General features: G+C 39.7%; 1 protein-coding gene across 1 annotated transcript in view; it reads left to right on the top strand.

Moving 5' to 3' along the window:
• The first annotated feature begins 8084 nt into the window (after positions 1 to 8084).
• The window catches only part of abcc1 (ATP binding cassette subfamily C member 1 (ABCC1 blood group)), a 29734-nt gene continuing 14404 nt past the window's right edge, over positions 8085 to 23414 (top strand). Inside the window, exons 1-15 of the mRNA XM_077534705.1 lie at positions 8085 to 8259; positions 11463 to 11639; positions 11734 to 11862; positions 13477 to 13614; positions 13724 to 13849; positions 14073 to 14134; positions 15305 to 15436; positions 15652 to 15876; positions 15983 to 16160; positions 16259 to 16420; positions 18191 to 18283; positions 18472 to 18675; positions 21550 to 21696; positions 22935 to 23022; positions 23105 to 23174. Of these exons, the coding sequence (XP_077390831.1) occupies positions 8197 to 8259; positions 11463 to 11639; positions 11734 to 11862; positions 13477 to 13614; positions 13724 to 13849; positions 14073 to 14134; positions 15305 to 15436; positions 15652 to 15876; positions 15983 to 16160; positions 16259 to 16420; positions 18191 to 18283; positions 18472 to 18675; positions 21550 to 21696; positions 22935 to 23022; positions 23105 to 23174 (1994 nt within the window). The 5' untranslated portion in view covers positions 8085 to 8196. The remainder of the gene's footprint in view (positions 8260 to 11462; positions 11640 to 11733; positions 11863 to 13476; positions 13615 to 13723; positions 13850 to 14072; positions 14135 to 15304; positions 15437 to 15651; positions 15877 to 15982; positions 16161 to 16258; positions 16421 to 18190; positions 18284 to 18471; positions 18676 to 21549; positions 21697 to 22934; positions 23023 to 23104; positions 23175 to 23414) is intronic.

Genomic DNA, 23414 nt, shown 5'->3' on the forward strand with positions numbered 1-23414 from the left:
CATCCCCATAGTTGGAAGTCCCCTTCAGTAGTGGGAATCAAAGAAATATGTGCTTCCAATTTTATACAAACTTGCTATCTCATATCAGTGCACCCCTGCTTCATCAGTACCATGTGAAAGAGTTTTTTCAAAATCAGGTGAAATTCTCTGCAAAAAAAGAAACCGCCTGAGTCCAAAAACTTTGGAAAAAATAGTGTTTTTAAATAAAAATGAATAAGCACTTTATTTTACCTCATTTCACATTTTCACTTGTTGCATAAGCACAAACATAGAAACAAACACAGAACAATTCATGTTAAAACACTCTACAAATATATATTCCTTTGTATTATTTAGAGCATGATTTACACCCAGACACGGCGCTCCGCATACGCTTACCACGCACTGCGCGTCGGGCACCAACTGCCTAAGGGGGCACCAAAAAACAAATCAAGCCCGTAAAAATAATCATATTAGTAATTATAATATCAGTGTCTAATATTTAAAGCTACTCTATGTAGGATTTCCCCCAAAAATATCTTAAAATAGCCTTTTTATTTGACCATTTATGACTGAAACATATTCTAATTAGTAGGGGTGTCACGATTCGCCAACTCCACGATTCGATTTAAATTTCGATTTTGGGGTCACGATTCGATTTTTTTTTCGATTTTATTTATTTTTTTTTTTTTTTCCGCTCCCCCACTTTATAACACAGAGGCATATGCTTCTGTAGGCTAAGGCTAGTCTATGATCATTGGTTCTATTCATTGTACAGTAAATCTTATTTCAAAAGATCGGCTACATATAGGTGATGCAATTTCCATATTATTTTTGTGTAAATTTATGTAATATATGATAATTGACATTAGGCAGGAATGATCAAATTCAAAGAATTTATTTACAATATAAAGTTAACCGTCTTGTTCTTACTGAAGTGTAAAATAAAAAATAAAAAAACAAAAACAAAAAGTCACAGTGGGTGCCTGCCATCTATTGACTGTTTTTGGTTACAACAGTGTGCTGTGCGTTCCTCTTAAAATAATGTGCAATGTGCAACAACAACAAAAAATATATTGTATCCAAAGTCATGGAACAAATACAGCCTGAACAAACTATATCCCAACATTTACAGTTGCTGGGCATACTGTAGCGTGGTTCAAGTACACTAATTAAATGTTTGAATCCAGCGTTTTCCAAGGCTGCAGGTCTGCTGCTATAAATAGACCTATGGATCTGGCGTTTCGCGCGAGCTGAAGTGTGTGGAAGTTTCACTGTAAATGAGGATGAAATAGTTGGTTGGACCGTTGTTTTCCCACTTCTAGTTGAATTTGATAAATCTAAATCTTTGTGATGCCTGCGTAAATGTCCCGTCATGTTTGTCGTGTTTCCCGTTGTTACGGCTGGCGGCTCGGGCCCGCCGCCGGCTCCGCTCCCCTAGTATGTATGTGTGTGTTTGTGTCGGCTGGTGCCCGTATAATGGTACTTCAGTTTGAATGCGCCAGCGCGACACTCTGATTGGAGGACTGTGCCAGCGCGACACTCCGATTGGACGACTGTGCCAGCGCGACACTCCGATTGGACGACTGTGCCAGCGCGACGCTATTGTGTATCCGTGTATTATACCCCTATTGGTTATTGTTGTTTCTCCTCCGTTCTGTCAGTTCTGTCAAATGCGGTTATTATTTGTTCACCTTCCACTTTCACTCCCTTGTCAAACCCCTGCCTGAAATTTCAATTAAAACTACTCAGATGTTAAAGTCGACCCGTGTTTATCTACTCTATATTTTCTGTTATTGTGTTACTTCCCTTCCCCTTGACGAGCCGGGCGTAACACCGTGGCCGAGTACAGTACGCGCACATAGCATATCTTGCAACTGTGGTCTTTTTATCGACAACGTGAACGTTGTCGACATAACTCACCGGGAACGCAAAATGTTTCCAAACTGGTGACGAGAGAAGCGGGAGCGGCTTGAAGCACCATTGCTGTGTCTGTCCGCGCTTGCCATCATGACTGCAGGAGAAGTCAGCTAACAAGTGCCGTTAGCTAGTAGCTGAATGGCTGCGTCTCATTTGCTTTCCTGGGAGGTGGCGGTGGCGGCGGGCGCGGGGGGGGGGGGGGGGGGAGACATCGAATCGTGTGTCCTCTCTTCTATTTCGATGCTCGAAATCGTGACGTAATTTCGATCGATTTCGATAAAAAATCGAAATCGTGACACCCTTACTAATTAGTAGATCAACATCTTCGCTGTTCACAATGGGTACTCCTACAAGCCTCTGGCCAATATTATTTAGGAAGCGTCCGGTCCGAATCCTTCGAATTTCCCGCCCTCTGTCTGCGGGATGTGACGTCATGCGCATCATCGTCAGTTGTTTCCTGTCGCGCGAAGACGGAACTGGTACAGATTTTCGCTGCCCCAGACACCCGCTGTTACTCCGCGGAAGGCTGCTCAAAACAAAAAAAATCAAAACAATGTCAAGTGCCACGAAAAATAAAATAAAATCTAAACTTGATAGTGACCGGTGCCGAGAACGACAGTGAACATTGGTTTGACATTTCAGCGGTGGAGAGAGTTGAGATCGGACTTGGATTAGAAAAGTGATTCACAGCTGGCTTTCTTTCTACTCCAAAAGGTAAGAAGCGAGTGTCTTGACATTTAGAAGAAAATGTGTTGTTTTCAAATAGCAGTAACCTCAAGATCGATCACTTCTCGGTTGTAACTATTGGGGTGAAAGTGAGGTGGACGGCAACATTTAGCGTGAAAGGGGCGGCAAAGTTGAATGTAATAGAACAGAATGACTTTATGAAGAACAGACGTTCCATTCCGCGGCGTTTCAATCAGGCTAAATGTTGCCTTATTTTCCTCCGTGAAAACAGCCTATTGTAGCTACATTATGCTAACGGAATGTCAACGGTACTACTGAATGGCGATAACATTCACGGCCATATCACACTAAGTAGTGAATGGGTCTATATATTTTTCACAATCGTCAATTTCCATAACTGACAGCCCACCTTTCGGCTAACGCACAATGACGCTAGCCTGGGGGAGACATACACTAATAATGACTAGAATCAGGTTGACGTCCGTCGAGCGGGGTGACTACAATATGTAACTGCATATTAACATCGGAATGAGGTCCAATTAATTGACGTAATTTGCACATCGTTTTGGAGTACAGCACAGGACTGGACTTCGACCGACTAAAGCAATATGATCTGCACGTCCCGTGGACATCAATTGTTTAGTGGGGATCGAGAGTCTCATTCCGTGAAGTGGCCAGCTTTGTATAACATTATAAAACTTCTTACCTCTGAAAACATAGTTTCATTGGATATGAAGAGCCCAGTCTTCAGTATTGAGGTCGTGCACGTACGAGTGCGTGCAGCGTGTACAAGCGTGCAGTTTGTTTTCGGCCACAGGTGGCAGTAGAGATTTGAAATTTTAAATCTTACATAGAGCTGCTTTAAAATAAAAGCTTGTAAAGCATGTTAATAAATACAAAAAATAACGGAGCATTATTTACTCGACGAGCGGTATCGCTGGTCTACGTTGGTGCCCCCCCTCCCCTAGTAGTTTGTTCCTATTAGGGAAAGGGGGAGGGTCGCGGGGTGCACTTTTGCTCCAACGAAACAAACTACAAGGGAAAGGGGGAGGGGGGTGGGGTATACTTTATGCTTCAATCGCAAATTTGGCAGAAGTTTATTCTTAGATATCTGGACATGTCATCAAAAAGGCATCAAGAATTGGGGGCGGAAAAGAAAAAACAATGAGATGATGCTCGCGCGTCACTTGCAGGTATGACAATGACAATTTGTTTATTTTGTAGCAGCTACGTTTACATGACCACAGTTAGCAAAAAAAACCAACCAAACAAAAACACTCCAAACCGCCGCAGTGGAATGGTTGTGACCAGCACGTTCATTATACGGTATGTTAAATGGAATGTGACGAGACAATATTGTTTCATATGGAACGGCCAAGAGCGGCATGTACTGGTAAAAGTGTAATTTGAAAATAATAATAATAATAATCATCATTTTAAGGCTAAGTAGATTTCCTCATTTCAGTTTTAACATTATGTCCAGAATTTTTACATAGTGCCCTATCAGTCCTTCTCTAAAAAGGTAGATTATTAAAATTTTCATGTACCTGTGTTTTAAATATAGGCCTGCACAATACCATAATCCTAATCAATTTAGAAAATGTTTGTACCATGGTTGGTTCAAAACCATATTTCATTGTAGAATCCCTGAATATTGTCTTGTATTTCTGAATACAGGATCAATGCTTCAATATGTTCAAGGAGCATTTCATACCCTAACATGAATGCGGAAATTGCACAAAAGCTGTCATATGATGACCTGATAGCCGATTTTGCAGCCCAGAAATGTAGACATGTGCCTCTGTAGGGCCTCTACTAACTTGCTTGCACTTTGTTTATTTCCAGATGTTTATTTGTTAATAGTAGTGGCATTGAGTTTTATTTTAATTCATTTAGCTTTATTTATTTGAGTATTTGGTGTCATTGTTAGTTTTATAAAGACTTATTATTTATCACTTATTTTTGTGAACATTTTTAAAACTTCAATATTGACACTTAGAAGTAGGGCTGGGTATCGATTCAGATTTCCAGAATCGATTTAATTTGATTCACAAGGGCCCGATTCAATTCATGATTCACAACGATTTTCGATTCAGTTGAGAAATTCATGCAGCACATATTTTAGACAGTCAAAAGTACCAATGCTGCAAAGAGTAGAAACTTCTTGCTCTAATTTAATGCATTATTAAGAATATGAATATTTACATTAGGAATTGAATCCATTGCAGTTACATTAATCTGTTTCATTTAACATGGCCTTATAAAAACAATAAATAATAATTTAAATAAATTACAACCACAGCACAGGCTGTGTAAATAAATTGACAAAAATGGGGGGGTTGATATATTGATACATGGTTTTATGTATCGATATTGGGATATGAAAAGGTGTATCGATATGATAGCGATATATCGATATTTCAAACCCAGCCCTACTTACAAGTTATTTTGTTTAATAAAGCAAAACTGACAAATACTCAGATATTGTTCATTTCTACCAGGGGAAGGGTGATGGGGTGTGCGGACGGAGTGTTGGGGGGGGAGGGCACCACAAAACATTTATGCTTAGGGAACCAAAATGGCTAGCGCCGGCCCTGTTTACACCCCACCATTTTATCGCATGCACCAAGCATATTATACATTTTTTCTGTCCACATGATTGCGTAGTCGAGGAAATGAATCATCTTGAAGCCCCGACGTGTGTGTGAAGTATTTCCCTGCAGGGCTTCACTGCTTTATGGGGCTTCATTTTGCCGTCACTAGCATTTGGTAAGGTGCTCATGCAAAACAGCTTCAAAAGATTTTCCACTGATTTTGGCAATTTTCTGTAGTTTACTGAAAAAACTGTGGGTGGCGCTGTTAGTAACAGCTGATAGATACACAGTTGACAGAGCTCTAATTTGGTAGGTGACTTCATTTGAACACTCAAGTGTCTCGGGCAGTAGGGTTCAAGCGCTGTCAAGGGAGCTCCACTTTCATACTCCACAATGGCATTTTTGTGGTAGGGAGACTGGGGTTCATCTATTTTCAAAGTTCTAGCAATTCACCCATACCTGTTCAGGAAATCAGTTAATTCTTCATCAATGTCTGAGTCAGTGATCCCACGAACTATAACTGAGTTTGGGCTTTAACATTTTCTTTGTCAACTATATCCATTTTTCCGGCTTAGTCTATTTCAATGTCTGGGTCAGAAAAAAAAAAAATTGATTCACTCTCTACTCCTGGCTGGCTCGCCACTTCTGTAACACTTCTAGAGTAATTACAGTTAATTGTTCAATAGACCAGGGATAGGTTCGGGTCTTATAGTAGTTGAAGTAAACCAAATAAATGTCCACAGACCAAAAATTTGAGTTTGAACTGCTGGCTTATTTTAGTTGAAAATGAACAACTTTAACATACATACGTACACACATACAAGTGACAGACAATTGACATACAATTCTAATTTAAATTCACTGTTATGTAAAGAAAATTTGATTTTCCTCGTGTCAAATGAATTTTTGTTGGTAAATCCCTTTTCTTTTAAACCTATTATTTAGTTTTTAAGAATTTAGTTCTCAATAGTTTCCGTTTTCAACACGGGTTGTTGTGTGCTTAATTCAAATTTTATAATTCACATCTAATCTTAAGTACTTCACTTTTGTTTTGAAGGAAGTTCAGTGAAAGCTAATTTTCTTATTTGAGTTTGTTAAGTGCACATTTAATTTTAAAACCGATTCCCAGTTTCAGTGTTCAACCCAAATCAATGTTACAATAACACCATTGCAGCATTATGTGGTTAACAAAAAAATAATAACACAACACAACTCAAATGGTTCACCAAACTCAATCAGCTCAATATTCAATGTCCGTGTTCTTCTATTGTCCAGAATGTTAAATTCTGAGTTTGAGAGTCCACTGCTGTGCAGCAAAGAGGAAAACTGATAGATCGTAGCAGGTTTGAAGAACGATAAACGTCCAGCGTGTGTGGCACCGTTCAAGAGGTCCGTGGGAGGCTCGCCATCTTGTCTCGCGCACAATGAATCCAACTCCGCGATATGTTCAGGGGTTTCTGAATCAAACCTTAATACTGTAGGCAAGTCCCGCTTTAGCAAGTGTACGTCGCCAAGGTAAGGACAGGATGGAAACCCAAAAAACAACTCTTTCACGGTTAAAAAACAAACAAACAAACAGACAAACAAAAAAAAACTCCTCAGAAAGCTTTTTTCTTCGATTTTTTTCTCTTTCAATGAGCAGTAACTCCTCGCGGACTTATACTGCACACATTCGTCTCTCGTCGTCTAGTATGACGGGGGAAAAGTAAAGTGTACATTTATGCTCACATCCGTCACGGCGCTACGATGGCATGGGCCTTTCAAAATAAGAGTGTACACAAACAGTTTAATCGTTTTAACTGAATACAAAAACCAATAACATTAGGAATTTACAAGTTTTAATCTTTTAACACGTTTTACACCATGTTAATCTGTTTAGGGTCTTTTTTTCAGTTAAGGTAATTTCTCAATGACCATTTTTACTAACAGACTCTTATTTTATGAGGTTTTATAAATTCTGACCAGGGTTACATGTACATAAAATGTTTTATACACCTGCATGTTTTCATTTTGAATTAAACAATAAAGCTTTTTTTTTTTTTTAAGTCTTCTCAAATGTTTAAAATTTAAGCAATGGTGTAACTGGCAAATTCTCTCATAACACCTACATCTGTTCAATTAAAGCTATACAATGTTCTGTCATGTAAACACCTATCATACATTGTTGGAGTTAATATTTTGTTTGTTTGATTATAATGTTGCCTTTACGCTTATTAGAAATGACAATTGTGTCACCTAGTGGCCAGTTTGTGTACAACTCAGCACCCATTATAATGTGCACTCAGCCTCGTGAGCGAGCCTCAGTTTGGTGAGGAAACTTTGTCAGCCGCTCATGCGTGATAGTTTTTGTTTGATTTATTGACAACAGTTTGTTTTGATATGTAAGAATAATTCAATTTGGCGACCCTGTGCACGGAGACCTACACCTGAACGCAGCAGTCAGCAAATGGACGCAACAGAAAGAGATACGAAGACTGAAGTAATCTAAAAATACAGAAACTCGTGCAAATCATTTGTCTGTGGGAGCGTGTTGGCATATTGTCCCTTGAAGTTTTAATGTGGATCTAGTTGGCCTTAATTTTTTTGGCTCGTAAATTAAGGCAGCAACGTACTGTGGTTCCCATTTTCAACCACCAGAACAGCATACCGATGTTACAATCAGCCGCCATAACAGCATAAAACTAACTATACATATGCTTCTTTGATAGCTCGGGAACATCGTATCGTAGGAATGCTATTCTGACTACGTATGCTAGCCGATAGAGGCAGCTGTCAGATCAGGTATGCTAATGCTGATCCGACAGAACACCGGTCACCAGTGGCACATGCCAACCCCCTACATTGCTTCTCCTGCGCAGCAGGCGGCAGCATTGTCATTGAAATAGTGTGTTCGTGTCACCGTCACGCACTAAAGAAGAGGCACCAACCGGTTCCGTTTGGCATGTGAGTGAAGCCTGAGGAGACACAAGTTACGAAATAGAAACTCCAAACAACTCATTGTCACGACTTTTCTTCCATGACGTCCCTGCAAATGGGGCTTGACAGATTCTGTAGACCCGATGGTTCCGACCGGTTCTGGGTGAGTTCTTTGTATTCCATGTGTTTTGATTTTGTTCACCTTTTGTTTACGTCTGTTTTGCTAGCTACCGGTCACCACCAATGGCACATGCTAACTGACTAAATTAATCAGTGAGCGTTCCTTATCCGAAGGCAGCTATGTAGCAGTTAATTCCACTTACCAGTCGCTTGAATAACCGGCTCATCAACATCTTTTCGTAATTAAATTCAACATGTCTAACCTTAGATGCACGCTCAATAATTTTAGAGAAACTAACCGGTGTAAGATCTTTACTCGACGCCGACTCAATTACTCAGAAGGGCACTTGCTGATGTCGTAAACAATTACACACGACTAACCGGTGGAAAGGTGCTTGAAAACCTGCAACGTATGAAGTGTTTTCACCACTACATTGTGCCAATTTTTCACGATTTTTTTTTTTTTTTTGTGGCCACCAACCACACTTTTGACTAGTTGGATGTGTAACAAAATGATTCATTTCATTGTTATCGATCTATGATTTTCAGTATGCCCCGTTTTTGTTTACAGTTATCTCAAGGCACTTGAAATATGAAGCAGATTTAGAAATATGTTCCTCAAACGTTAAACAAAATCACCTAAACCAGGGGTAGCAAATAAAAATCGTAAATATTTTTTTCTGTGTTTAAGTTCCATTTATTGAGGCCCCCTTTTTTGTCAGGCTGCATGCGATTAAACTGTAAATAAATAAATAGCCAGTTCCTGATTTTTCCACTTCAAAAATATTTCTAAATATACATTACATCCATGCTAACTCATTATTTACTTAAAAAGCTCATTCATGCCTTTGGCGCCTCTCGTCTTGCCTATTGCAATTCTTGCTTTACCCAATCTCAGCAAAACTTCATTAGACCGTCTCAAATTAGTTTAGAATTCTAATGCTAGGCCAGCAGTCTCCAAGTCGGGTCCCTCGAGAACTCCATAGCCAGCCTTTTTTCTCTGTCTCCCTCCTTGTAATCATCATCATCATCATCATCATTATCATCATCATCATCATCCTGTAATCAGGATCGTTATCAGGCTTCTGCAGAGTTTGCTGATGATTTGATTCAGGTGTGTTGGAGTAGGAAAATATGGAAAACAGGCTGGATTGGGGCTCTTGAGGAACAACTTTGGAGACCCATACACTAGCCTTTTGTCTGGATTCCATTATTTAGCTTCCACGGCTCAGCCACATCACTCCCCATCTCCAATTTTTGCACTTGACCCCTGTTCATCTTTCAGAAATTTGAAGTCCTTAGAGAGCCTTCAGCGGTCAGACTCCTCCATGGCTGGTTGAATTGGTGTTTTTTTTGGGTTTTTTTTTTGTTTTTTTTGGTGGTCATTTTAGATCTTTTATGCCCCTCACAGAAGATTAAAAAAAAACTAAAGTTCATAGTGCCTTGCAGGCCTTTACCTCCAAATTGTGGAATAGACTTACAGTACTTGTGGAGTAAGAAAGAGCTGCTTCTTCAGTACACCTTGTTTAAAAGTAGTCAGGGCTCCAGATTGCCCCTAAATAGTTGCCCCTAAAATTTGAGACAGAATGGGTACATTTTTTATGTACTTGTGCATGTGCGACTATTTTATGCATTTTATTTAAAAATTTTTTTTAAAAAAAGTTACTTTTGCTGCCAAATTTATGCTGAACATTTCAGCTCAAAAGACTTTTGGAGTTTTCCATTGTCCTCAGAAATGTGCTAAATGCATTAGCAAACTGGTAAGTGGAAACGGAAAAGTTTCAACGTTCTCATTAGGTACTTTTTGAGATGTGCCAATATGGAAGAAAATTGCAAAAGTGTAATAGAAGTAATGTGACCCCGCCCGTTGACAAAATGTGTGGGAAGTAAAGGGCCCATAGCCACTCTCTTTTGTATCGAAACTGCCTCCCGAGAGGATAACAAGTTTTTTTTTAATGACGAAGTGATTTAGTGATATAGCCAAGGCCTACACTCAGAGCGTGTTAGGGCATCATCATTCGTGCGGGGCACATGCACATCATGCATGATGAATGCTCCAGCATACACTTGACATTGCACATCATGCATGAATGCTCCAACATGCACTTGACATATTGTCGGTACATCAGTCAATTACGCCCAAACCCAAAGTCAACTCCCCTGTAATGGTGAGTATTTTTGTTTCCCTGCCTGCCTTTTTATGTTAAAATTTTAATTTGTTGAATTCTGTTACTTTGGTATTTTGATTCATCCCAGCTTGTCGTTTGCCTTTTTTGTGTTTTGAAAATAAATTATTTTTGGATAGTAGGCCTTAGGGGTGTTAAAAAAAAATCGATTCGGCGATATATCGCTATACTAAATCGCGCGATTCTCGAATCGATTAAAAAAAAAAATCGATTTTTATTTTTTTTATTTTTTTATAAGAGCTCAGAATTGTTCATTCGGTAGTCTTACCGATTCAACGTCTTATCATTGCCTTTTTTGTGTGTGTGTGTGTGTGTGTGTGTGTGTGTGTGCGTGTGTGTGTGTGTGTGTGTGTGTGTGTGTGTGTGTGTGTGTGTGTGTGTGTGTGTGTGTGTGTGTGTGTGTGAATCGATTTTTAAACTTCCATTTTTAATGGAAAAATATTCAACAAAACGTCTGACTTCGGGTTAGGATTCACACCTTGAGCATGGAAGAATGTTATATGAACGGAACATTAAGCCTTAATATTTTATTTTAATGCTGTTCAAACATGAAACAGATTACAACCTCTATAAGACTGAAATTTCAGATAAATAAATAATACATTTTCATATAAATCTTACACTCTACAAGCTTACTGATTAGTATTTTCTAAATTTGAATGAAAAAAAATCGCAACAATCGACTTATAAATTCGTATCGGGATTAATCGGTATCGAATCGAATCGTGACCTGTGAATCGTGATACGAATCGAATCGTCAGGTACTAGGCAATTCACACCCCTAGTAGGCCTACATTGTTTTTCCTTCTTCCCTGCTTTCACTTTTCCCACACAAAAAAATGACCACAAAACTGAGACTTTGGCTGTATCTACCCCTTCAGTTATGTTTGATAGCATCCTTAATAAATAATGAATATACATCTTGCTTTCTTATTGACCATGAACAATGAACACTAAAAAGAAATCACGACAGTTGTGTGTAAAACTAACTGATCATCTGTGCTATTGCTGTTTTCGATGGAGCAAAATAATAACTTTCTTTTGCCTCACCCTCGGCCAGGATTGGGACCGTTCATGGAATACTACAAAGCCAGATTTTACTCAGTGTTTCCAGAACACTGTCCTGGTGTGGCTGCCATGCATCTACCTCTGGCTGTGTGCCCCTTTCTACCTCACCTACCTTCGTAGCCATAATCAGGGTTACATATGTATGAGTCACCTTAACAAAGCCAAAACTGTGAGTCATTACATTGTTGTGTACTCTTATCTATTCTACCATATTTTAACATTAGGATGTCAGAATGGTAATTCATCTGTTTTTCTATCTGCAGGCTTTTGGCTTTCTTCTCTGGATTATCTGCTGGGCAGATGTTTTCTATTCTTTCTGGGAAAGAAGTTCTGGCAGTGAAGTTGCTGCACCTGTCCACCTAGTCAGTCCAACCATACTGGGCTTCTCAATGGTGAGAGAATTATCATATATAACAGGACTCGACACTGCAGGTTTTGGAGGTTTCCTTTTGTTTGCCCACTGCTGATTTGTTTCAATTTCTTCTGTTTACAAAACCTAATCAACTACTAGGCATCCATTCTCATTGTTGGTATGTCATTGAATCAAAATAAAGAAAAAACATATTTTTTATTAACATTTCCCACCAAACCTTTACATTAGTCCCCTTTAAACAGGCATTAAACAAAACACTTAAAGGAACAGTTTGGATTTTTTAACATGAATCTCAATTTCATCCTCACCTCCAGTGTGTGCGATCATCACTGACTTACCCTTGACAGCGTTCTGTGACGAGTTCTGGTCCGGTGTTGGTCGAGAGGACAGTAGTCCAGCAAGTTGACTTGGGTCACGGAAATAAAGCGTTTTTCTTCTAAAAACAATTTGTGTTCAAAAGAGTGATACATTTGCACACTAAACTCCTTTCTGAAAAAGGTCAGACGCCATTACCGCTGGGCACTACTTTTCTACAAGTTGTTTGTCTTTTTGAAGGCGGAAGTCGCGCGGATCAGCTGTCTGCAGCGCGTCGATCAGCTGTCTACAGGGCGACGCGCAGTGATACGCAGTGAACAGAAAATTAGTGCCCGGCGGTAATGGCGTCTGACTTTTTTCAGAAAGGAGTTTAGTGTGCAAATGTATCACTCTTTTGAACACAAATTGTTTTTAGAAGAAAAACGCTTTATTTCCGTGACCCAAGTCAACTTGCCGGACTGCTGTCCTCTCGACCAACACCGGACCAGAACTCGTGTCAGGGGTAAATCAGTGCTGATCGCACACACTGGAGGTGAGGATGAAATAGAGATTCATGTCAAAAAATCCAAACTGTTCCTTTAACAAGAATAAAACTCAGTCATAGTACTGTATAGCAGTTTTATTTTCATTAGTCACCTGAGTTTCCATATACCCCCAGCAATGTGCTCACATACTACTGATTGGGAAATACTGCATCGGACGACCTAATCCAAGGTAGCATTGAAGGGCCAGATTTGATTGATCATGATGCTAGGCAGGTTGAGAGGCTTTGGTTTTTATAAGAGCTGGCCCAAAACCTTTTTCCCAATGTCTTCTTTGAAAGTTGTATAAAGTAATTGACTTGTTTTGTCTCAGACACTTCTTGTTACAGTAAAATATTTTGCAGCTATGTCTTGAGTCGCTGTCAATCTTTACATCATCTGGAACTACGCTATGCAAATTGAGATGACTCTACATCGGCAAATATGGTCAATTGGTCATGCTGTCCCTCCCCAAAATAAGGTGCAACCAAATCCTGCATGGGGCGACCAATTGAAAAAAAGTTGAAGAGCCCTGAAATGGAAAATAACTATTTCCTTTACATAAACTAAATAAAGAATGCAAAGCACGGTGGAGCAATTACCGTCATATGGGAATGTTTGTCATACTAATGTTGGGCCAATGTATCATGGTTAGTAATGGCATAATTTATTGGATTAAAGAACAGATGACACTAAACAAGAGTATTAAATAAGGAGAATGTGCTTGAGCAAAACAAAATCCATATTTTTACAGTTGGGAAGTGTCCTAATATACTTTATTTGCATGTGTGCTCCAGTTGCTGGCCACCCTAATAATTCAGTATGAACGAATGAAAGGGGTTCAATCATCTGGAGTGTTGCTGGTTTTCTGGCTGCTGGCCTTGCTTTGTGCCACAATCACCTTCCGGTCCAAGATCCTGCAAGCCCTGGACATGGTCAGTCAACCACTGTCACCGATGCAGCGAATGATGATCCATATGTTCATAATTGATAATCCACAGTTTGACATGTACCACAAATACAGAATGTATTCATTCATTGCAGCCGTCAGAAATTTGTGTGTGGAGGCACACCACCTTCTTTGTGTACTACGCCCTGCTGCTCGTTTCACTGATTTTGTCCTGCTTGTCAGATCATCCTCCACTCTTCTCTCAAGTTGTCAAAGACTCAGTAAGTCTGTTCTCTGATGGCTAATGTGACGTCAAATCTTTAACTTCTATTCACCTTATTCCTATGCTCCATAAGCCATTGCGTGAATTATGCGACCGACCCGACTTCTGCGTAATCGCTTGTTGGGGTATGGTTTAAATTCAGTATGTTTGGATGTCTTTCGTGGATGCACGAGTGCAATGTATTTCTTGGATCTCAGTGATGTTTCATTTGTTATTGCTAGAATCCTTGCCCTGAGCCTGGAGCTTCTTTCCTTTCCAAAATAACATTCTGGTGGATCACGAGGTAAGCAGTCCTTCAAGTATACATTACTGGGTTGGTAACAGTTTTACACAAAATGGATCAGCCACGACCAAAACAGAACCAAACCTTAAATACTGTATATATTTTTGTAGACTATATTATAATGCTATGATTTGAAGTGTTGTCACAGATTACTTGAAAAAGTAATGTGATTATTGATTACTCCTTAAAAAAAAAAGTAATCTAGTTACTTTACTGATTACTTTGTCAAAGTAACTAAGTTACTCAAAAGGTAACTTATCAGCTACTTTTTATCAGTTACTTTTTAGTACCAATTTATGTCCTTTGCTGCTTCAACATAAGAATGACAACTGGTTGAACTTGAAACATGAACATGTATGTTTCTTTGTTTCTGTTTCTCTGGTTTTCCAATACATAAATTATTGTAGTATAACACAATACACCTGCTGGCTGATTACAAACTGTAACTATAACATTTATATGTAGGTTGTTTGCAACTAGAACTATAACATTTTCTATTTTCTCAAGTACCAGAGCTGGTGGGGGTGGGGCGGTGGGGTGGGGGGGTTGCGAGGCTGAAGGAAATGTATAACTGCTGGCTGTCTCCCTAATTGTCGGCTTTGATTCGAGTTTTATTGCGCTGTGCTGTGATGTTTCCTGAAATTGGATGTGGAGTTTTTAGCCAGTGCTATTCTCATCATACCTGTGATACAAGACACTCCTTTCAAGGTTAAATTGTTCTGAATGTGCCATTAATTGTACATGTAAATACATTGTGAATTTTCATACATGCATTGCATACTGAGAGGCTGCTGACACAACATACAATATTTATATATATATATATATATATATATATATATATATATATATATATATATATATATATATATATAAAACAACAACTTTTTTCTTGTTATTTTTATACCTGGATAATTTAAATTCTATTTCGTCCCTCCCGACAGGTTTCACCCAGGATTCATAGATCCTTAATTGTAGTCGTAACTTTCATTTTAAGTTCTTGTGCTGCTATCAAGTAAAATGATTTGTACTGATGGTAATGGCATTCCATTCCATTAGGTTCCTTGTGCGCTGAAGTGACTTTTCAATTCTCTCCTTTTGAGCCTCTCCTGTCTCAGATTACATGCATCCTATTTTTGTTTTTCTGATCCATTTTTTGTTCCCTAACAGGATGATGATGAATGGCTATAAGCATCCCCTAGAGGAGAAAGATTTGTGGTCTCTGAACCCTGAAGACCGTTCACAGAAAGTGGTGCCAAGGTTGGTTCAACGTTGGAGCACAGATTGGCAAAAGGGAAAGAGGTCAGGGCCCACTGTACTCTAAGTAACTATAGACCGTACTCGCAACAATTCTGACACTTTTCTTCAGAGATCAAATGTAATTTATTTAAGAGTTGTAATTGGAAACAGATTTTTCTTTCACTTTTATGGTTGAAGTAGCACAATCAAATGGAGGATGTCTGGTGGTAACTGTTGAATTGCTAATAGAAGCCGTCTACCATTTTTCATGTTCCCAGAACAGAACAGAAGACATTGTACTCTCCCAAGCAGGCCCATAACCCCAACAACAAGGAGAGTCACGCTGCGGAGGAGTCTGAAATCTTACTAGTGAAAACCACAAAAAGAAAGGAACCCTCCCTTCTGTGGGCTTTGTGCCTGGCCTTTGGGCCATACTTCCTCATCTCATGCTTCTACAAGTTCATACAAGACATCCTCATGTTTGTTGGGCCTGAGATCCTCCGGTCAGACAACATTAAAGTTACTTAACTAACATTAAGTTTTGCTTCATGTTTAATCAGCGTTTTGTTATTTCTGCAATGGTCATTCTTTCGATGTGATTATCTCCAGGCGTCTGATCCATTTTGTGAACAACTCCAGCGCTCCCTCCTGGCATGGCCACTTCTACACAGCTCTGCTCTTCCTGTGTACCTGCGTGCAGTCACTCATCCTCCAGAGGTATTTTCACATCTGCTTCATCACAGGCATGCGTCTGCGGACTGCCATTGTTGGAGCAGTCTACAGGAAGGTACTTGCACACTTTATAGTGTAATGGCTCTTAATATGAAGTAGAATTTGAAAGAGTATCTTCAATCAAACCCTCTGTCTGCTTCTCTGCTCCTTCAGGCCTTGGTTATCAGCAGTGCAGCTCGCCGAACATCCACAGTTGGAGAGATCGTCAACTTGATGTCAGTGGATGCTCAGCGTTTTATGGATCTTATTGCTTATATTAACATGATATGGTCCGCCCCCTTGCAAGTGGTGTTAGCCCTTTACTTTCTGTGGCAGGTAAGAATCTACTTCAAACAACTAATGCCAGATCTACCCCGCACAGTTGAATGTTTTTCACTTAGTACAAATATTACATATGATGCAAACAGTTTCTATTTGTTTAGTCTAACAAAAGGATAAGAACACTGATACATGGTTAGTCGAGCAATAATTGTCTAAAGGTATCGATACAACTATCCGACGGAAGTCGAAAAGTGTCTGGGCATCGTTCGCCGTTTAAGTATAAATTACCGTCGGAGCATCTGGGGGGAGTTTTTGACTGATTCAACCTGTCGAATCTGCGTAGGACCATTGTGGCATTTGATCACTCTATATTGGCTCTTGGGCCAACAAAATCAGCTCTTGGGGCAAGAACAGGGAGTGACGAATGTGGTAAGCGATGGAAAGCGATTACAATTTCGCTCACCGTTCGTATTTGAACGGAATTTTAACAACAGGAGATGAATACATCACTATGGTTCAAGACAGGCCGGCATGATTGTATTAGATTACCGTTAAAGGGTATTACAATGAGTGATGAAAGCCAAACTATGGCAAGACATAACACACAACTGGATATACCAGGTAGAAATTACTTTTATATTACACTATACTCTGTAAAGAGCTTGAGGGTGTGCTTTACTTGGGAATGCATCATTAGTGTGTGGCGTTTGCATTTTTATGTCCCGCCCTCATTAGAGCTTTCTGGTTGCCTTTTTCTATCGATGAGGAATAGTGTCGACCACAGCCGATGATATGGAGGGGGATTACTTCTCACGGATGCGCAGAAAGTTCATAATAATTGGCATTGTGTGTGTAATTGCGTAATTTTTCCGGCGTGCGTGCCAACGCCACAGGCGGCAGGGGTCGGTTACATTTGGCTGATGTCGGAAAGGTGTATCAAGGCCTTAAGTGTGTCATCTGCTCTGTTTGTCACTGTGAGTTGGTATCTGTGCGTCAGCCGCGTGTACTGGTCGGTTAGTTGAAGAAGGCAGGCTTTGCGTGTTGCAGCCTTGGATGCGTGATCTGCCATTCTCATGGTTCTCAATGGCATCGGTGCCCTTTCGAGCCAATTGCAGGGCGCATGAAGACAAAGAAGCATTCACACATTCTCACCAATGGCCAATTACAGTTTTCAGTGAACCCAACATTCATGTTTTTGGAACATGGGTATAATTAAGCAGTAGTCTACTGGCAAAAACCCACACAAGCACATTCTTCTTGCTAGTTATACACCCACGATGCTTTGAATTCCAACATGTTAGAGTAGCCTGAATAAGAAAAAAAAATACATAACACTTGGAAATTTAAATAACAGCAATGAGCTGTTGTGTACATTGTGGAAGGGAAGATGGAGTCCAGTTCCTACATTGTTTTCTCTAAAACATGATCTCCACATCTCTTAAACACAACATTTGACCAGAGTTGTAAATAATTTGTATTAGTCTTGCAAACTTTAACATCAAAGCTGAGAAACGACTGGAACAGGACGGACTATGCACATATATGCAGTGAATATTAATGTCTAATTAAATTGCAAATATATCAACTAAAATTATTCTAAACGATGGATGGATGGAAAATGATTCTAACTCTCCTATATAATAATTCAGTTGATTTACACTGTACTTGTGTGCTTGTGGGTTATTCTGATTAATAAGTGAATCTTTTTATATAGAATATTACTGTTCATGGAAATACAGCAATTTGTTTGTAGTGAGAATAAATTGATCTGTTGTGATTATGTTAACAAAAATCCTTCTTGAATGTATCGTAATTCTTGTGCAGAACCTGGGCCCGTCTGTTCTGGCTGGAGTGGCTGTGATGGTTCTAATGGTTCCAGTTAATGCTTTCATTGCCATGAAAACCAAAACCTACCAGGTGAGGCTTCTCAGACTTGCACCAAGTCAGGGATATTTTTGTTCATCTTTATAGTAATTAAAGACCTTTTAACTTGATGGACCATTGCCAGCTCTTTATAGTCAACTATTACAAAGTACATAAGTGTTTATTTTATAGTATGTTTTTTTTTTGTTTTTTTTTAAATTTGTGTTTGTTTTCTTGTGCAGGTAGCACAGATGAAGAGTAAAGACAGTCGTATTAAGCTGATGAATGAGATGCTGAATGGTATCAAGGTGTTAAAGCTGTATGCTTGGGAGCTTGCATTCAAGGGCAAAGTATCAGATATCCGTGAGAGTGAGCTGAAAGTACTAAAGAAGGCCGCCTACCTTGGTGCTGTGTCTACCTTCACCTGGGTCTGTGCACCCTTTTTGGTAAGTGCTTCAAAGGAGCATAGTCGACGCACAACAACCAACTGTACCCCAGGTTAGCAAGCACTTATGCCACTTTTCCATCGTGCCCGCGCGGCAGGGTACCACACCAGACCGCAACCGCCGGTTTTTCATTACAACTGGCGCACAGCGAGAAAGGGGCGGCAACATTTGAACCGTCCACACCAAGCTTGCACTCCTGCATTGCGTGCGGATCTGAAATAACATTTCCCGAGTGGCAAGTCGCGCCAACATTAAACCATATTTACAATTTAATATAGACCACCATGGATGAAATATTGCAATTCACAACCGGCTCGCGGCACTATTTCTGAATAGAGTTCTGCTTGCTAGAGCTCTCATTCAAGTGAATAGGAACACACCACCAGCCCCGCGATGTTTTTTAAAAGCACAAACACTACAAATCCATCCACAAGTACATTTTAAATTGTAAATATAGTACAGTGTTGTTGTAAACATTATTATATTTATTGTATATAATGTATTTTTCTGACTTTGGCGAAGACCGGCGGTCGCCTCTGCCTCTCTCGCTTAAAACAAGGAAATGGGCGTGTGCCATGGCGTTTCTTGCGGTGGCAGCGGCGTTGCTGTCGGCCAGTCAGACAACAGGTGACGTCACGGCCCCGCTAGTCCCCCGACAACCGGCGCTGCAGAACTGCTGCCGAAAGGGTTCTAAACAGCGGTTACAACGGAACGGCTCGGCCCCGAAAAAGTCCTGTGGAGACACTTAACATCCGGGGACAAAAATTGCCGCTTCGGTGTGGAACCGGTACGGTGGAAAAGCGCCATTAGGTGATTGAGGCAAGGAAAAACTCCGTCAGGAAGAATTTTCAATTAACCTTCCTTACCATGTAGGGCTGGGTGATACGGCTGAAAAGTATATCACAATAAGTATTTCTTGTCAGTCGATATGATTATATATGGTATTGATTTGTTTATAATCTAAACTAGTCAAAATGGGGAAAAAGGATTAAGTTGGTTAAATATACACTACAATAAAACACAAATATCCAGTGTGAAAATAACATTCAAAATATCATGTAGTAAAACCAATTTTCCAGGAGTGTACATTGCAATGCAATGTATTGTTTAATGTTGTTTACTTCCATGCTCCTCAAGCAGTGCTGTAGGCGACACTTTCATTTGGTGTGCAAACGCCACACGCATGCTGAGATTGGACCTCAGCTTTCCGTACATAGTTTGTTTTCCTATGACACCTATAATACCTAGGGTATCGGAAACATCAACAACAAAAAATAATCATGATACATTTTCCTATGTATGGAAAGGTATGGCCTAGTGACCTACCCTGTATAATCCCTTAAAGAGGAAGTTCAATTTATAGTCTGTTGTATATTTTCTGTTGCACCGACCACTCACACCAATATGGTGGGGGAAAGGTACAAGCAAAGATTCAGAGTGAAAGAGGTGCGCAAGCAGTGATCCTCGGCCTCAGCCTTGTTTACGTAATTGTAACTCGACAGCCATGAAGTAGACTAACGCCAGGTTCATACTGACTGTGGTACGGAGAGACCACAAGATCACGGGGGGTTCGGGCTGAAGAGTCGAGGTCACGCGACAACAACCGTGTAGAAGAGCTACTTTACCTGTAAACAATAGCCGCACCACACTTGGCTTTCGTTCACATTGATACACATTTTGGAGGTTTTTTTTCGGGACTTCTACCATGCGTGTATGTGCGTGAGCGTGCAAATACGTGTAAATTTATACTCGTTAATTCATCTAAAACCTCATAAAAATCCCATTACCCTTCACCTTAACCAGATACTTCAGTCTTGCCAGAGTCGAGAGGTTCAAACGGTCAGAAGACCAGAGAAAAGGTCAGAAAAGATAAAAAGAAAAGAAAGATAAATCAAAGTGAAATCTAGCACCAACCAAACACTTCCTGCCTTCCCCATGGTTACAAAATTAAAGTCTTACGCCAACCCCAGAAGTCTCTAAATTCCAACAAATTAGCGAGATCTCAAGAGACCAGAGGAAAAACTAAAGAGAGGAAGGAGGGAAGGATCGATGAGGCAGAGTGAGATCCACAGAAGCCAGTACATCCAGTCCATCAAAGTGAAATCCAGCACCAACCAAACACCTCCTGCGTGGTTACAAGACCAGAGTCTTACGCCAACCCCAGAAACCTCTAAATTCCAACAAATTAAGGAGATCTCAAGTGACCAGAGGAAAAACTAAAGAGGAAGGAGGGAAGGATAGATAAAGCAAAGTGAGATCCACAGACACCAGCACTCACTGATTCAACGAGCAGTGGGATGGAGAAGCCAATTCTGTTTGAATTTCAGTAGATGCCGGTGTGATGGATCTGGCATGCATAAGGACCGCCACCTTATGTCATGTTTTTAATTTAATTCAAGCTTGTTGTTTTGTCTTTTAATGCTGCATACGAGGATGGTCGGAAGTCGGATTTATCAGAGTTGGTTTATCCCAGTTCTGACTTGAAAGCGTTCGAGGCAAAAGTAAACAACCAAAATGGCGGATAGGGATAAATAGTTTTTTTTTTTATTTTGGTCCAAAAACTCATTTTGACCTCCAGCAAAACTTCTCACAATTTTATAAGTATTCCATACAGTTCAGTAGTTCACTGTATAATTTCATGCAGGGAGATGGCGGCATACCGTCACGTACGTTGTGTTGCGTGGAGTTATGTTGAATATTTATGAATGAAGTGCAGTCAGTGTGACCTGGCCGTAACCTCTCTACTACGAGTAGTTGCCATTTTTACATTTTCCCCTGCAGTGGCTCCAAAGTCTCAAGATCTAATATTGTAGATTAGTGACTGCTACCCCTTCATGTCACAAGTGTCAACAATTATTTCATTCTTTTTTGCAGGTTGCCCTGTCCACTTTTGCGGTATATGTGCTGGTCGATGAAAAAAATGTGCTTGATGCCCAGAAGGCCTTTGTTTCTCTGGCGCTCTTCAACATCTTGCGATTTCCTCTCAACATGCTTCCTATGGTCATCAGTAGTATGGTGCAGGTCAGTATCAGGCACTGCACGTGATCAGTCACAAAAAGTTGTATTGCATTATGAAGAAAGTCATGTGGTGGTCTTTTTGTTTTTTTTTGGAACATTTAGGAAAGTCTCCAGAAATATGTTTTAAAAAAACTAAAGGCATATATTGCAACACATATTACTTCTCACATCTTTGCAATTGATGCTGAATATATTGCAGCAAGATATATTCTACCTACAGTAGTTTGCCGTGTGTTGTGTGTTATATAAATGTGAAGTCTCCAAATATATTGGGTCACACAAGGCTTTTATTAGAATATTATCCACTAGGCATTTTCGCTATTCATATGTCGTTACTGGGCAGCTTTACATGATACTGGTGTTAATCCAAAAACCACAGACGTTTAGAGAAAACGTTCTTTACTTTCATTCCGGGCGAACCACCATCCAACAATGAATGTTTGTTAGATGGAGCCACCAAAACAAAACGGAGCAAAATCTTGCGGTGCCTCTGACACCTCACGCACATGCGCGGTATTTAAAAAAAAAAAAAAACTAGTGCTGTCAAACGATTACAATTTTTAATCTGATTAATCACACTTTTTAATTTTGATTAATCACGATTAATCAGTTAAATTACTTGCGTATTCACGTAATATAAAATAAATACAAAATACCGTAATATTTTTAACATTAAGGCATTTTATCACATGAATGTCATTTGCAAACATTGATTAAATGCATGTACGCAACTGCATGCATGCGTGTATTGCTCAAAACGTAACAGCATCATATCAATTGGGTGCAATTCAGCAATTATTAATTGATTAAACGCAAATTACTTTTGTTTTATCTGAAGTCTCGTCGGGGTGTTTTTAAAGCGAAATTTACCACTGAACACACCAACTGGAGTCACCCCGCTCATTTTGGAACAACAGGCGTAAGAAATGCCGTGCATTGACCTAATCACTGACCTGCGCAGCCTTCAATGTAACCATCCGCGGTTACGTTCAAGGCTCAAGTGCGGTCAGAAAAAATAGTGCGATTAATCTGCGTTAATTCGTGATTAATGCAATAATTTTCTGTGATTAATTAATCTATTAACGCTTTAACTTTGACAGCCCTAAAAAAAAAAAAACACAACTTAACTGGCTAAATACTGGCATGGAAAACATATTCTCAAGATTGCAAACATGGATAAAATATTCTGAAACACATTATCGACACCAAAATAGTAAAACATTGAAAACCTGTGTTTTTAGGCGAGCGTCTCCTTGAAGCGTCTGAGAGTGTTTCTATCACATGAGGAGCTACAGGAAGACAGTGTTGAACGCAAAGCAGTTGTCGGCTGTGAGTCTTTTATTCTTTCCACTAATTTTTAATGACACTCAGGTAAATTTTACATGCATGTGCTTGTTTATTTTTATCACAGCACCAAACAGTATATCCATAGTGAATGGAGTTTTCAGTTGGTCAAAAACAGAATCACCGACACTCAAGATGTAAGTATCCAGACAGTTTGGGGTATACCTGAAAATTGTGTGTGTATGCGTGTTCTTGTACATAATACATAGTGAGGACCAAAATACATCTTTATCCAACAGAATGAGGACATTTTTGTGAAGTGAGGACATTTTGGCCGTTCCTCACTTTGCAAGACCTCTTTTTGAAGGTCAAGACTTGGTTTTAGAGTTTAGGTTTGAATTGGGTTATGGTTGGGGTTAGGGTAAGGGTTAGGTTTA

This window comes from Festucalex cinctus, chromosome 1 (genome assembly GCF_051991245.1).
Source record: "Festucalex cinctus isolate MCC-2025b chromosome 1, RoL_Fcin_1.0, whole genome shotgun sequence".
NCBI classification, from domain to species: domain Eukaryota; kingdom Metazoa; phylum Chordata; class Actinopteri; order Syngnathiformes; family Syngnathidae; genus Festucalex; species Festucalex cinctus.